Source organism: Arachis stenosperma, chromosome 5, assembly GCF_014773155.1.
Source record: "Arachis stenosperma cultivar V10309 chromosome 5, arast.V10309.gnm1.PFL2, whole genome shotgun sequence".
NCBI lineage: Eukaryota > Viridiplantae > Streptophyta > Magnoliopsida > Fabales > Fabaceae > Arachis > Arachis stenosperma.
This window is the reverse complement of record NC_080381.1, coordinates 139,070,893-139,087,443: the sequence shown is the minus strand read 5'-3', so window position 1 is coordinate 139,087,443 and position 16,551 is coordinate 139,070,893. Positions and strand designations below refer to the sequence as shown.

The following is a 16,551-nucleotide window of genomic DNA, read 5'->3' as shown; positions in this document are numbered from 1 at the left end:
CGGACACAGAAACTACTGACAGTGACACTTCTACCTCTGAGTCTGAGGCTCAAGAAGACTCAGAGGATTCGGGAAGAAAACACCCCGGCAAAAAGGGAAAAAAGTAAGTACCATACTTGGGTGTAATTTCTTTTTCGGTTTGGGTGTATTTTGTTTGTCCACGTTGGGTGTATGTAGCTTATTAAGCAGGGTGTGTTTCGTTTGCTGCGTTGGGTGTATATTGTATATTTAGTTGGGTGTATCTCGTGAATTCATTTGGGTGTATTTTATTTTTCTAAATGACAATTGTTTGCCTTCCAGAATGGACTCAAGAAAAAGAAAGCAGAGGCAAGACGAGTCAGATTCTGATTCAGAATCTGAATCTGAACCAAGTGATGAGTAATGTCCTGAAATTAATACTCATTTCTTTTGGCTTCGTTATAAAGATTTCGTGTATTAACTGAAGTGTCTATTATTAACTTATAGGAGCGAAGAATCATCGCCTGCGGAGAAGGAGAAGAAAAAGAAAGAAACAAAAACAACTCCAAAAAAGTAAGCGTTTCTTTGGATAAAAATATGTGATAAAATTAATTTTTTATTTCTGATTGGTACTGTTTTTTTTTTTCCACCCAGAACACAACAAAAAAAGAAAAAAGTTGTTGTGGAGGATTCACCTCCTGAAGAAGATCAATACTTTGACGGGTACAGTACCTCGTAAGCTATACTACGGTCTATCATCGTAATTATTTTGTGTTAACGTCTTATTTTATGAATGTAGTGAGAGATATGAAATATCAAGTGACGAACTGGATGAATGGCTAAGGAAAAACGTTGATAAATCTGCTGCAGAGGGGTATGTCTTGCTGGGCTGTGTATTTGAGATTTTGGTGTCTTTTGTTTGCTAATAATTGTATCTTGTTTTGCAGGGAGAACCAAGCTGACCTGCGATCGACAGAAGGTCGCTATGTGTCCTCTGAAACGTAAGAAGCTTTATTATTTAATAAAATCTTGTTATCATGATTTGGATGTATTCTGTGAAACAATTTGGGTGTATTTTGTGGATCAATTTGGGTGTATCTTGTTTACTAAGTTGGATGTATATTTCGTTTGAATAACATCAAATCTGTTTAGACTACCGGCTGTGAACTTGGGAAGTGATGATCCTTCCTCTCAAGGACGCACAGAACAGAGTAGTGTAAACCAGCCGTCTCAGAGCATGTAATTTCTCTTTCAAATAACCGTTACTTTTGTTCTTCTAATAACTTCTACTTCTAATTCTGTATATATATTTTTTAGAAAAAAAAGTCCTTTATTATTTTATTCAAGAAAAAAAAGGCAGCAAAAAAAAGCAAAAACTGCAAGTATGTAAGTTCTCAAAAAACAGAGCCTGTCTTCTTTTTGAATTGTTCAGGTGTATTTTTTATCTTTTTTGCGTTATTTTAGGTTGAGTCCGACTGACTCGAATATGATGGTTGTGAGGGAACAAACACCGTCGGAAGCGCTTGCAATGTGAGTTTTCCAAGAATATTTCAACCTTATAACCTTATTATTTTCAAAGGCGTTGTTAACCTTTCATTTTTCTTCTTGTTTAGAGTCCCGATCCAGGTTTTTGTGCCGGCATCCCAAACAACCCCTGACACAGATTTCGAACCAACCCCTATGCTACGGATTGAAGGGACTACAAAAAAGTAAGAAATAGTATTGGGTGTATATTTGTTTAGGGTTTGGGTGTATATTTGCATACAGTTTGGGTGTATATTGTTCCTGATCAATTTTTTCTTTACGCCATGATTAATTTTGTGTTACTGTGCAGCACTCCTGAATCCCCCAAGAAACTTCAAGAAACCACACCCACGCTTCCCCCAGCTCCAACTAAAATGTAAGTTCATCAGACTAAAATCAATCTTTGCTTATCATCCGTATATTATTATTCTTACTCTTATTCTTATACATCATGACACAGTCATCCAGCCGCAGAAGACGCTGCTGCCCTGTTGATGATGGCATGGACAGCAACCTATGTTCCTAAAACAGATTCAGGGATGCCATCATTCAGCCTTGGACTGACTGATTCAAGCCAGGCGGGGGCGTCAACGCAGGAGACAGAAAGGGAAAAATCTCCAGAAACTGCAAGTATGCTAGAACAATTAGACACTTTGGTCCAAAAATTAGCAAGCAATGCGGCGAAGGGAACAAACGAAAGTCCACAAATTCAGAGGGAGACTGGGGGAGAAAGTTCTGCAAAGTTTGAAACTCCTGGGGGAATAAATCAAATTCCGGATGATATGAAACAAAAGTGCTACACCTGGGGGACGAGACTGAAGGAAGATGCAAAAGGCGATACTGACGAGTTTGAGGAGATATGCACTCTGATTGGCCAAGGAGAATACATTTTGATGAGAACGCACCTTGCATCCCTCCAGGCAAAAAGTGATATAGAATCTCAGGTAATTTTAGACTAACATTAATGTTTTTACACCAAAGTCAACTGCAATGTTTATTAATTTAAAATTGATTTCTAGATTGTATCTGCCATCTGCCTCATCCTAAACCAGAAAAATGAAAAGAGGTTTCAGGAACAAATATACTGTCTCCCCCCCGATATTGTGGTAAGTGTTACTTCTACGAACTTTGGGTGTATTTTATGCTTTGATTTGGGTGTATTTTGTGCTTTGATTTGGGTGTATGTTGTGTATTTTCGGTTTTTCATTTCTTGTATCGCAATTCTTGCAGAGCATGGCACTTTCGGATCACCCAAGGGGGGAATTCATATCCCCGAAAACGGAAAAGGAATTCAGGGTGGAAGCCTACCCGAGTTTCATTCACTTCATAGATAGAAAAAAATTAAGTTCGCATCCATATGTAAGTTTTGGTTTGCTAAATTTGTTAGTACGCTTATTTATTTACTTATATGCCAAATAAAATAACACTGTTGAAATGTGGCAATCCTTCAGATTTTTGCTCCTGTTTGCCACTCGGGACATTGGTGGTTATGGCTGATAAATACAACAAAGCGGAAATGTCAAATACTTGACCCGCTACAAAAAAGCTCCAAGCGATGAGAGAAGGACATTAATAAATTCACTGTAAGTTGCCTCTGTCTTCTTTACTTTAATAGATAGGTCTATTTTGAAGGTTGAGTTGGGTGTATATTCCATATTCAGTTGGGTGTATCTTGTCCATTCATTCGGGTGTATTACTGATTTGTTTTGGTATTTAAGGGATATGTATTTTCAAGATTGATAACATATGCCGGCGGGAAACCTCTCGAGAAAGGCGAGAAGGAGAAGGAAATTAAAGCCTCATATGTTAAAATTTCAGGCCAAAAAAACAAGGTATAAATTTGTGACTCTGAACATTAAACTTTTCTAAATGAGATTTGTAATTTATTTTCTTCGTTTTCAGCTATGACTGCGCTATCTACGTAATGAAGTGGCTTGAGTTAATAGAGCCGGAAAACATTAAAAAGGGGAAGTATGAATGGGATAATTGGACACAGGTAACTGTCTTTAGAACTATATATGTATTACTTTACTGAATTAATATTTCTGTTTAAACATAACATACTTTTTAATTGTAGGAGGAGGTGGACCACTATAGAGTGGAGTATGCTTCCCGGATACTATTCAGTGAGATGAATACACAGAGACGGGCAATTAGAGAGAGTAGTGCTATAAGGCTGTCGAAGCCATCCTCTGTATTATTGAGTCCGTTTTGTCAGATTAATTCTGCTGATATAGAAACTGGGTATTTGTAAATTGAACAAATGATGTAAATATTTGCCATTTATCAACAACTTCTATTCCATGTATATTTTTCCCATAGTTAAACTATCTGTGCTGGTAAACTGTTTGTGATGTATTCAAAAACTGTATTACAGGTGGTAAAACATAAAGCAAAAAATCAAGGCATACGCATATTATACTGTTACACCCAACGCAAGTCTAATAATACACCCGAGATTGAATAAAATATACACCCAATTGTCTGTGCTGTATTCAAAATGAATGAATTACATGTACTAAAATATGAAAAAAAACATCAACTGAAATATACGCCCCATAACCTGTGAATTTTTACAGCTTTTGTTCTATATGTATCTATATATGGTCTATATGTAATTGTCAATTAACAAAAATACACCCAAAAGTAACAGTGATTTTACACCCATACTCTTATAACTATACACCCAAAGAGTTATCCCCTGCTGCTGGTACCCTGAACTGATAATTATAACTTGTCCCTGATATTGGCTGCAACTTGAATGCGCCACTGATGCAGCATCAAACAGGTTTATCTGAATATATCACTCACGCATTAGCTAACTATTAACTAGAAAAATAAACTCAATCGCCACAAATTTAAAGAACATTACATTTACCTCGCTTAAAACTTTCGTCTTCTTCTTCTTTGTGGCATTTGCAATCTGTTTCTCCAGCTTTGAACCTAGCCTGTTTTTGGACGTCCTCTTGTTCGAATCCTTGGCGGGCTTTGAAGCTTGTTAACGGATTCCAAGTTGGCGTCTTCGTGGGATAAAGAAATGTCCCCTTCCTTTTGCCTTTTAGTGCTTCCATCTCGGCCATGACGTTATCGTACGCACGGTGCAGAATTGCAGTCAGCTCCTCCGATTCGGAGGGCAAATTCGCAAATATTTTGCGAACGAAAAACCAATTGGTCGAACCTCTTGCTTCTTGGCTCCATTAGTGTCGTCGTGGCTGCTCTTGATGTGTGTGTGTTGCCTCTTTACCTTCTTGCTCCATCGTTCCAGTATGTATCTAGGGGACTTGGCTTACTTGTTCGAAGCTTAACACGCTTAGTGCGTGACGGCACAGTATCCCTCTCGACTCGAATAATAAGCATTGGCATTTTACCTTGGCTACAACTGAGTCGTAGGTAACCGCGAACTTGTCGAATATTGAGCTGGAAACTTGTTCTGCGACTTCGTAACTGAATAGCCTAGAGCGGAATTCTTTAATCTAGTGATGCAATTCGCCTTTCTCTCTGAATTGGGCTTGGACTTCCCTAAACTTGCGTGAGTGTACGCTCTTGAAACTGAGCTTCGATGGAGGATTTGGTTGCACACGGTATGACCGTATGAAAATCTGCAGTATCTGATTCTCTCTCTCTTGCTCTCCCTGCTTCCGAGGCAATTATCGTACTGTTTGACGAACTGAATGAGAGCTGTTCCGGGTGATGTACTTGTTAAAAATGAATGCATGCTCTCGCTCCTTTGTGTGCTTCTCATCCCTGCCCAGAAGTGGTGGTCCAGATAGATAAGAATCCATATGTGACGGTCTTCGTACAGATCTGCATAATACACCCAAACACACACAGTAAAATACACCCGAGATCGTACATTTACACCTCTGCTGCAGATTTTAAAAACACATTACCTGAAAGCCACTTGTTGTCCGCAAGACCAAATTCACCAGAAAATCGTTCCAATTCCTATCAAATGAGTCTTTGCTGTGAGAGTTCCAAACAACATGGCTCATTTGTTGTTCGATATCGGCATGTCCCTTGTACCCGTTTAATTTGCTTGGAATCTTCTTCATGATGTGCCAAATACACCAGCGGTGAACTGTTGTTGGCATACAGGCCTCTAGAGCCCTTTTCATTGATGCGCATTGATCGGAGAAAACCTTTTGGAGCGTTTCCTCCCATGCAACGAAGCCAGCATTGAAATAACCATTTGAATGAATCAATTTCTTCGTTCTTCATCAAAGAGCATCCGAGAAGTGTTGACTGACCGTGGTGATTCACCCCGACAAAAGAACCACAGACCAAATTATACCTGAAACGAATTACCATGGTCCAGAATGCAAAATCATTAGGTACCCCCAACAAATGCTTCGAATACACCCAATGAACGGCCATATACACCTCTGCTGCGGATTCGTAAAAATAAATTAATTTAGCATCATAAACAGGGACATTTTGTTACCTGTTTGTATTGTAGGTGGTGTCGAATGAAATGACGTCTCCAAAATACTCAAAGGCGGCTCTGCTTCTTGCGTCGGCCCAAAAAGCCAGCTTAATCGATTGATCCTCCTCGAGTTCGAGCTCAAAAAAGAAATTCGGATTCTTCTCTTTCATTCTTAAGAAATATTTCTCGAATTCCTTTGCATCTTCTTGTTCGGAAACATTCCGCACTTCCCTGGTAATGTAATTCCTCACGTCCTTTTCGATAAAATTTAACTCGCGGTGACCCCCGGCAGCCGCAACAAATGATTGGTAGGTTTTGCTTGGTCTGATACCGGCCTCGTCGTTATTCTCTATCGTACGACGAATGGACATGCTTAGTTTCCTGTGCTGTTTGAGCATCTCTGCTTTGCTTGGACAGCAGGGGTGTGAATGATCCAGCACAACCTATGAAATGATCCAAGTACCGACATCCTTCAATGTGTGTATATAAATTCTTGCAGGACAGTTTAAACCGGCTGTCGGATTGGTCTTCTCGGTTGGAGATATTTTAGATTTCCATTTTCCCTCTCTGCTACATGTAATCAGTTGATTCTTAATCTCGTTTCCCTTCCTATTTGTGCACCGAACTCTTGTAGAGAAACCTGCAGCCTTGGCGTAGTTCCTGTAAAATTTTCCGGCATCTTCAAGGGTCGTAAAGGTCATTCCGACTTTCGGAACAAGCTCGTCATCAACAACCGAGAGAGGCTGCACAATACACCGTGTCAGAACTGTGAATACACCCATAGATATGATACAAATACACCCAATCATGTCTAATATGATACACCCGACCGAAACAACTCAACTACAGAATGACCTTTAAAGCCATAAACTGTCAATACACAGGCTGCAGAATACACCATATCAAAACTAAAACACACCCCAATCATGTCTGATATAATACACCTGAACAACAACAACTCAATTAAAAATAACAAAAAACCAGTAAAGTGTATACACCCACCCACACTTATAGCTAAAATACACCCAAAGAAGAATTGATCTACACCCGAGCGTCTGCTATAAATTCTAGGTAATTAAACAATGTTCAGCAATTTTTAAACTACACAATGCTATACAAATTACTGTAAATCAAACCTCAGGAACTTGTTAGATTCAAATTCATAATCCATCGCCTGGATTCAGCACAAAATCTGAGCTTGAAGGATCCATTATCTTCAAACGAGTTCGAACTTTGATTTCAGAAAACAAATCAAAAGAAAACGAAGCTCGAGTTGCAGAGAGAAAAAATAACGTAAACGAAGAACATACCAGTGAGAAAAGAAGAGGAAAAGATCGATGGAGAAGAATGAGGGAAGACGCGCGAGAAGAAGAACAACCAAATCTCAAAATAACGAAAACGAAGAAGGAAACAAATATTTTAAATTTGGAAGTTAGATATACGCGGCATATTATATAGCGCGTGTAATCAACGTACGTGGAGGAGCGCGTATTTTAAATTTATTGTTTAATAAACTTGTAAAGCATACAAGCCCTAATGGCTTGTATGCAGAGCTTTTCCGTAAATTTTATTCATAAAATTAGTCAAGAGTAATTTAAGATTGTTAATAATAAATTTTTAATTGCTTTTAGAGTCAGTTACTTGTATAAACTAAATAACAGCACTGTGCTTGTTATTAGTATTACATGTTTGTAATCAATTTACATTTTTTTGTTATTAATATATCAACATTTATTTTTTTTATCAGTTCCTTACATCTCAAACCAGTAAAATTGGAAAAATATATATCTTTTGGAATTAAATCTTAATAAAACTGATTATGTAAATAAGTTTTATATACGTGATCAATTACGTATATTACTTGAACAATTTGGTGCACTTGCCAGTATCTGTTAGCTTCAAATTTCGCCCATCAAAAAATTATGCGAGTTAATTTGAATTGTAAAAGATTTAACATTTTAATTTAATCTACAGATCAATTTGACTCGCATTTGTATTTTTCATACACCAAATTGAAACGTTTAATATTTCAATAGCCAAAGTGATTCATCCGTATAACTGATATTATTTGTCACTTACGGCATAGCTTAAAAACATAAATATAAAAAGTATTGTAAAGAACAATGGTGAAAATTATATATAATCAAGCACAAAATTCACCGAGAATCCAGACTCCTATTAACATCATTATTTTCCGGTACAAATTTGTGATTTTGATATTACTAACTTTGATTTTGCTAGCTTTGTTCAGACAATGCCAGCCAGCTATCCCATCCTCATATCGAAAGGAGAAGAGAAGCAAGCAAGATTTTCTTGAGCAATCCAGCTTCTTCAACGGCTCCCACACCTGAATGTCTGAGCTTTGGAACTTTAGTAGTTGACTAGTTGGATTGGAAGCACCAGACATGGAAATGAGTAGTCTTCATATGCTACTAAATTAAGTGCAGTTGTTTTAATGTGACATGTTGCCTTATGTAGGGTAAAGGAACAACCTCCTCATCCTGGTTTACAAATAAAAAGTTCTGTTTCTGTTTCAATTCCATATAAATAGTCAAATAGATAATAATAATAAATAAGGAAATAATATTGTCATTCTTATTTTAATGTCACTTTTTTTTTGGTAAATTCATACAAATATACAATGCAAAAATATTATGTAAGTTGAATTATAAAAAGTAAGAGTGACATTATTATTTCCTATATACTTACTCCACAATTGCTATTCCCAACTCTATCTAATTATCTATCACTATCAAAATAAGATGCTCAACACGGTTTCAAACCTTATTCTTAATTTATCTTCTTAAAATGAATTGTGAAATAATATATCATATTATTTATTAAAACAAAAATTTATCTTAAACATTTTATACAAGTAATAGAACATTAAAACCACTTAAAAATATTTATTTGTACTTTATTATTAATAAAATATCAATATACTTTTAAAATTTATTTGAAAAAACACTTTATAATTTATATATATATACCGAGTTCTGATATTTCACAAAAAAAAATAATAATTAAAAATAGTGTATGTACATGTCCAATATCCATGTCCTTTCTTCATAACTCAACACTATGTATGTTGCTTAGGAATTTATGTACATTCATAACTCAATACACGTATTGAATTACAAATTTATTGTTTTATGTTGATGGCCACATTTTTGAAGTGTAAGAGTCGAGTAATATTTAGAAATCAAGATGAAAATAACATAGAATCTTGAGATAAACAAAACTGTATAGAAATGAATTTGTTAACAACCATATTGGAATGTGTTCAGCCAAGCCAACAAGAACAATGAACACCACAATAACACTAATAAAATTTGTGATTTACTATAATCACTCAAACCTAAGAGTCCTCCAAAAAGATATGATTCCATTCTGTTTTCCAAACTTAACCCTTCAAGGATTGCTTTTCCTTAGCTTTTTGGATCTTCAACACCTTCTTCACAATCTTTTGCTCTTCAACCAAAAATGCGCGAATAATCCTACAGAATCATGGAGCATATAAGCAAGAAACACCTAAAAGTAGATATTATAGAAGATATATCACTACGTTGAAAACAAACCTTTCCCTAACAGCGCTTCCAGACAAAACCCCTCCATATGCACGGTTCACAGTCCTGCGATTTCTAGGCAACCTTGATCTCTTGTATTCCGCCGGCCTCAAGTGTGGAATCTGCAATTATCAACCATAAATCATATTATAACAAAATAACCTTAGCTGTAGACACCATTGTACAAACTTAAAAAATACAAAAGTTATATGCCTCAAATGTAAAAATACTCTTGTACAAACAAATCCCTTGCAGTAAAATACACTTGACAAAGCACGGTAAAAACATGTATGATGCATAAACAGCTGCATATTCACTATGCTCTGGATAATTAAGCTTAGAGCCTTATCCCAATGATGGGCCAGTTGCATAGACCAAACAATGCCACTGCACCAATATCATGTTTGCACAAAACTCATATCTTAGATATCAAGAATGTGAAATTCCACTCAAGGAAAAGTATCAAAAAACTAAAGTACTAAACAAGAATCAAACTTTCACAACAAGCTAAACTACTAAACAGGAATCTCATAAAATTAATTTGTCCCCTCAACAAGCACAAATCGATTCAGTCTCATATCAGACAAGTAACCTAAAGCTGCAAATGCCAGTTATATTTGTACATCGACACAATATGCTGCAAACCCATGGAGAGTTGCAGACTCCCAGTTTTATCCTAAATGCAAAATAGCTCCATTTTAATTACTCTTCTCAGTGATCACACTACTCAGCTACCCGAACCCTAATGTAAACTCCTACAGTTCCCAGATTCTTCTAAAATGCATCAGTGCTCTCCACCCATGCATCTCCAACTACACAAACACTAGCAATTGAAAAATACAATTGAAATGCAAGAAAAAAACAAACAATTTCTACAGGGAACAACAAAGCACATCAAATTTATACGAAAGGAGAAAAGGAAATGAAAATGGAAACAGAAAAAAAGAAAGAGGGACATACACCCTGAATCCTCTTGCCAGTGACGGGGCACTTAGGGCCGCTGGCTCTCTTCTTGGTGGTCTGGTAAACGAGCTTGCCACCAGGAGTCTTCACCACTCTGTGTTGATTCGATTTCGTAGCATAGCTGTGGCGCTTCCGATAGGTAAGACGCTGCACCATCTTCTTTGATCTGCTCCCTCTGCTGCGTTAGGGTTTTTAGAAGAGAGGAGAAAAGGCGCCACAGAGACAGATTATATGGTAGGGTACTTGATGAATGGATGAATTGAAATTGGCAATGACCTAGATCGGACGGTCATCATTTCATTTTGGACATTATACTTGCCTTTTTGTTTTTGTTCATCACATGGGCCAGAAACAAGACCCATACCCACAGAAAGAACCGGTTACGACCTAACTCAGTGGGTGTTGTTGGATCGGACCCGATTTCGTATATTTGCGATATTTATTTGAATTTGATTAGAAATTTGTGGGTATGGATTCGATTCGCAAAGTTTTTGGATTTGATTGGATTATGAATTTTGTGTTGGTATCCACATATCCGCAAAAATAAAAAAATAAATAAATAAATATTCTTTTTATGTTTTATTTCAATTAATAATTATCATATATGTTGTATTATTTTAATTTATTATTTAAAAAAAGTATATTTAATATTATTTTAAGAGTAAACATATTTAAAAGAATAGAAAATAAATTTTATTGATATTTTTTAATAAAAATAAGCTTTTAAAAATATTTTTGCGTTTTGCGGATATATCGATATCCGATCCGATCCGATCCGCGTCCGATCGGATCGAATCCAACCTTAAAAACTGCATATATTGGATCCAATTCGATCCGATGATTTTAATGCGGATTGGATCGAAATTTTGGTCATACCCGATCCGCGTACACCCCAATAACTCACTACACCACTAATAATACAACCACCCCAGCAAATGTTAATATTAATAATGGTGAAAACTCATGTGCCGATCGACTTCACGTGAAATTGATAGTCAAGAACAGTTACATAATTTGACCGTGAATCTTTAAATTTAAGATGTGTACAAGTATTAGTTTATAGGTGAATGCTATGGTGCCTAAGTTATGGTGCCTAACTTACTAAAAAAGGTAAAGAAATAATATTTAATAAATTTTAACTATTTTACTTTTATTTTATACATTTTATTTTTTACCTATAAAAGTAAATTAGACAATTTAGACACAATAATAAAAGGCACCGTAAAATTCACCTAGTTTATATTTACCCAAATAGGGTTGATTGCATACTTTAGTTACTTGGCTCTCAAGCAAGTCCCTGATTTCCATTGTTAAAGTGAGTATGCAGGAAGCAAAATTGGCCAAGGAGAAAATGCATGGGAGGTTAGCTTGTGGCCGGCCGTTGGTTATTCGCCTTGCAGGTGAGAAGTACATGTTGGAAACAGCCGATAACCCTACGAAAGCAACTGGTGAAGTATACAAGTTGCATCTTACCAGAAGCAGAAGCAAAATGATGATATTTCTTGAACCAACCAAGTATGGACTATAAAATTGAAGGAGGCGCACGTATTGGTGGCACCTATAAACTAGAATGTCATATATTTGACTTAGCTTCTTCTTTTTTTAAGCCTGAAGCAATTTGCTTTATCATGACATTATATTAAGGAGGAATCTTCAAATTTAAAAGATGTATAAATATTAGTTTTGCACTACAATCTTTGATTATTATTGTATCCACTTATTTGTATTACAAAGTAAGTTATATCTTGAGATAGGCAACTTTGATGATACATAAACCAAAAGATTTACACCCAATTGATCCCAAAAGAATTTGAGATCTTCATTACGCAATAACAGCACACTACGCAATAACCACAACAAGCCAAACAGTAACTACCCTGAAACTAATTCCTGAACCTGTGCTTCTGTTTCTTGCATTTCCTCTGAGTTTTTTTTTTTTTTTTTAACAAGGTTTGCATACAATGGGGAAAGTCTGATGTTTAGTATCCGAATGGATTTTCATGGCCCCTTTGTTCGTAAAGACAGCATTGAGATACATTAAACACTGGGTAAAAAACCATATTAAGCCAAATGAGTCAAAAAATAAATTTATTTAAATTATACCACAAAAAAATATTTTATTTTATGCAAAATAATTTAAAAAATGGCTTAAAAGCTGTTAGAAGTACTATAAAAATTTGTAATGTCCTAATGACTTAGGACATTAAAGAAATACTCCACATAGTCACTAATAATTTAGAAATTAAAGAAAAAATATTTTTATCATGTATTTACCTAAATCACTAGAATATTACAAACTTTTATAGTACTCATAACATCTTTTAAGCCATTTTTTAAAATTATTTTGTATAGAATAAAATATATTTTTTAATTATTTTGTATGGAATAAAATATTTTCTTTCATTTTTAAATTATTATTGACTATGTAGAGTATTTATTTAAAATTTGAGTACATGCATGTATTACCTAAGTTATTATAACATTACAAATTTTTATAGTACTCCTAACATTTTTAAGCCATTTTTTTAAATTATTTTGCATAGGATAAAATATTTTTGTAGTATAATTTAAAAAATTTATTAAAAAATATTCATGAACTATTAAAAATGGACAGAAAAGTATTGTATGGAATTCAAATTGATAGCTCATTAATATTTTAAAGAAGTCTCGTAATTAAATATTTTGTTAACTTTTTTTTAACGTATGAAATAAAAATATATATTTTTTAATTTTTTAATTATTAATTTTTTTAATAAATTTTTTAATAAATTTCTTTAATAAATTATTAATTTTTTAACAGCATAATTCGAATTATACCATGAATTACTGTGTGTAATTCGAACCAAGCTGGTTCGAATTAGTGTGTGCGTGTGTTTATGTGTAATTCGAACCAAGCTGGTTCGAATTATGTGTGTATGTGTTTGTATATAATTCGAACCAAGCTGGTTCGAATTATGTAGAAATGGAGTTCGAACCAAGCTGGTTCGAATTATATAAAAATAGCTTCTGGCTTATTGCTGAAACGATTTTTGCTTTGGCGTATTTACGTTATTTTTTGACTCATTTGGCTTAATATGGTTTTTTACCCTTAAACACTTGTGCTGATGCACTTATTTGACTTAGCTATTTTTTTTATTATTTTATTTTAAAGCTTGAGACAATTTACTTTATGACATGACATTATATCAAATTTAAGATAAGTACAAATATTAGTTTATATCTTAAAAATAGGAAACATTAATGATGCATAAACTAAAAAAATTAGAACAATTTACTTGAATAAAACATTTGAGATTCATATTTATGCAAATACAATAATTCTCGCAGTATATGAAGAGATCGAATTCTAAATTTGTTTTTAAATTGTCAAAACAAATTTAAATGATATACATAAGTCTAGATAATGAATAAATAATAAAAAAAGTATTTATTGAAGTAAACTAATTTGTATAGAGAGTGTTTATTAAGATAAGTAAGGGTGTGTAAAAAAATACAGATTTTGGGTTTTAAATTAAATTCAAAATAAACTATTAAAAAAATAAATTTTAAATAAAAAATTAAACCAAATTAAATTCATTTTATAATTAAATTTTTAATCCAAACTATTTAATTAATTTTAAATGTAGTTCTAGATTCTGATCTAAATTAAGATCCAAATTTAAAAATAACTTTAACTCTGATTTAGAACCAGTTCAGACTTAATCATTCATAAATCCAGTCCTCTTCTTTTTTGGCTCTTCTCCTTCAACCCTTGAACGCCTCACCTCTTCTCATTTTTTCTGCTAGTGCTTCTTTCTTATTTAAATTAGTTAATTTAATTTTCAACTTATTTTAATTTTAATTTTATCCCTATTATATATATCATACACTAAACTTATGATGAGATTTTTAGTGTAGAGAGAGTTTACGGATACGTAATTGCTATTGTTCCAAATCAAATTAATTTAATTTTCAGCTGATTTTAATTATTTTACTTCTATTACAATAAGTTTTTTAATTAGTTGATAATTGCTGTTGATAATTGTTGTTCCTCATGGTTTGAGCTTGTTGAATTTCTTGATGCCGCTGTTATTCTTCATTCTTCTAACCGAAGCTTTCGTTTTTTTTTTTTTACTGTATTTCTTATGCTCTGAATTTTTTTAACAAAGGGAAGAGAGAAATATAATTTTGAACTTTGAACTTGTTCAAAACAAAAATTCATCTTACTTTGTTGAATGGATTTTAAACAATGTAAAGTCAAGCGTCTTGACATTACACCAATAGGATTTTCCATGAATTTGACTTTTATTGGTAACTCAACTTTCATTCAGGAGATGTTTAGAAGATGAGTGAACAATTCACTGCCATGTTTAAGAGGAAGGCTTGTATGTTTTTTTACTTTGGTGGTGGAATATAGAAGTTAATTGGTAGTGGGAGTTTGGACACATTCGACATTTTATCTATTTGCTTTATATTTGGAGTTTGTTTTTAAAGTTATTCTCTAGTTTTAATTTTTTTTAACTATATATAGTTTCTTTTTTATAAAGAACAAAATTTAAGTTATAATGAATCTATATAGTTAAAAAAAGGATTTTAATATTAATTTATTTTTAAAAAAATATATAGTTTGAAAATTAAATTTCTCAAAAACTGGTTTTAAAATTAGGTTTTTGGTTAAAGAATTTAGTTTGAAAATTTAATTTTTAAAAGTTAGTTTTAAAATTAAATTTTTTGTTAAAAAAATCTGGTTTTTAAAATTAAAAATTTATTTAAAAAAATTTAAATTTAAATATCAAAATTAGTTTAAAACCGGTTTTTATTTTTTTAAACTTATTTAGAACGAGTTTCTTTTTAATTCGATTCTAGTTTAATTTCATGAATTATAAAATTAGTTCTAAAATGAATACAATTTGAATGTTTCAAAGTCCAAACTATACCCACTCCTAAACAAACCAATAAAAAATATAAGTGAGAACCATTTTACTAAACTATAATTAGTTATTCTAAGGTAAAAATGAAATACTATGAACCATGTTAAAGTGATAGTAGTGGGGATTTTTAGAATTAAGGTGAGTGATTATATACTAGTAAATCATGAATATTAGGTTGTATAAGTTCATTTGATTTTCATGATTTCAATTAGGAAATGATCTTTTTGTGAATAAAGAAATATATATATTCCATTGTTTCTCATTGTTTGGACGGTTGGAATTTAGATACTTAGGGTTATTTTAAGGAAAATTTTTTGATAAAAAATAAAATTGAATGAAAAACAAAAAATTATACTTAATTTTTAAAAAACATGTGTATTGTATATGATAATTTCTTTTTTTAGGTTTTCTTTTTATTCTAAAAAAATCATCTTTATCTTTTCCCAATTTTTTTATCGTAACATTATCTTTATATTAAAAAAAATAATTTTCTTCATCAAAATAATTTTTTTCAATTAATATACATAAGCTGCGTTTATTTCTGAGAACATGATAAGACAAAACATTGAGAATAAGACATAAAGAATAGTGATACAAAATTTTGTATTCTTATATTTTGTTTGGTAATAAATTAGAATAAATTATGAAAATCTAATTTATTCTTTTTTTTTTGTTTAAAAAAATTGAGACGAAAAATATAATAATAAAAAATATAATTATAAAAAATTAACAAGAATAATGAAAGAAAAAATAAAAAATAAGCTGTGTTTTTTGTTAGTATCTCCGTGTCATTCCTGTCAGGATGGACACAAAATACACTATTGTCTCTGTTTATATCTTCTCTGTCAAACACAATTTTGTGTCTCGGTGTCCTTATCTCAATGTCATGTCTCTGTAAACAAATACAGCCATAGAGACGTAGTTTTTCATAAATCGTAGTAGGATTAAGGCAGTTTATGGTTAAATGTGTTTTTTTATAAATCGTAATAAAAGTTTTACTGTTTATATGTAAATCCACCTCTTAATAAATTGAACTTTATGTTTGTGAGTTTTAGGATTTTTTTTTAACTTACTAAGAGATTATAAATACCTCTTTAGCTATTGTAGTTGTAGATTGAGTGATCAGAAGTGTCAAAATATTTTTTTGGTTTCAAGACAAAACCATGGTATAGACAAGTGAGGTTGAGTGAGTCTCTCTCTTATTGTA

The 16,551-nt window shown here is 32.9% G+C and overlaps 1 protein-coding gene and 2 long non-coding RNA genes across 3 annotated transcripts; 2 read left to right on the top strand and 1 right to left on the bottom strand.

Moving 5' to 3' along the window:
• Positions 1-914: 914 nt before the first annotated feature.
• LOC130980024 (uncharacterized) lies at positions 915-1,609 on the top strand. The gene is made up of 3 exons (XR_009086853.1): positions 915-959; positions 1,423-1,488; positions 1,572-1,609. It is a non-coding gene; the product is annotated as an uncharacterized LOC130980024 (long non-coding RNA).
• A 1,411-nt stretch (positions 1,610-3,020) lies between these two features.
• LOC130979993 (uncharacterized) lies at positions 3,021-3,479 on the top strand. The gene is made up of 3 exons (XR_009086839.1): positions 3,021-3,065; positions 3,201-3,314; positions 3,385-3,479. It is a non-coding gene; the product is annotated as an uncharacterized LOC130979993 (long non-coding RNA).
• A 5,615-nt stretch (positions 3,480-9,094) lies between these two features.
• Positions 9,095-10,689, bottom strand: LOC130979407 (60S ribosomal protein L34-like). The gene is made up of 3 exons (XM_057902846.1): positions 10,432-10,689; positions 9,484-9,593; positions 9,095-9,402 (listed from the first exon to the last, which is right to left on the bottom strand). The coding sequence occupies exons 1-3, from the start codon at positions 10,588-10,590 to the stop codon at positions 9,309-9,311; spliced, it is 363 nt and encodes a 120-aa protein (XP_057758829.1). The 5' UTR covers positions 10,591-10,689; the 3' UTR covers positions 9,095-9,308.
• Between the last annotated feature and the right edge of the window lie 5,862 nt (positions 10,690-16,551).

Coding starts and splice junctions, on each gene's coding strand:
- LOC130979407 (XM_057902846.1), bottom strand. CDS start 10,590: ATGGTGCAGCGTCTTACCTATCGGAAGCGCCACAGCTATGCTACGAAA. Junction 9,594..10,431: donor CTGGCAAGAGGATTCAGGGT/GTATGTCCCTCT, acceptor TGATAATTGCAG/ATTCCACACTTGAGGCCGGC. Junction 9,403..9,483: donor GGAAGCGCTGTTAGGGAAAG/GTTTGTTTTCAA, acceptor ATGATTCTGTAG/GATTATTCGCGCATTTTTGG.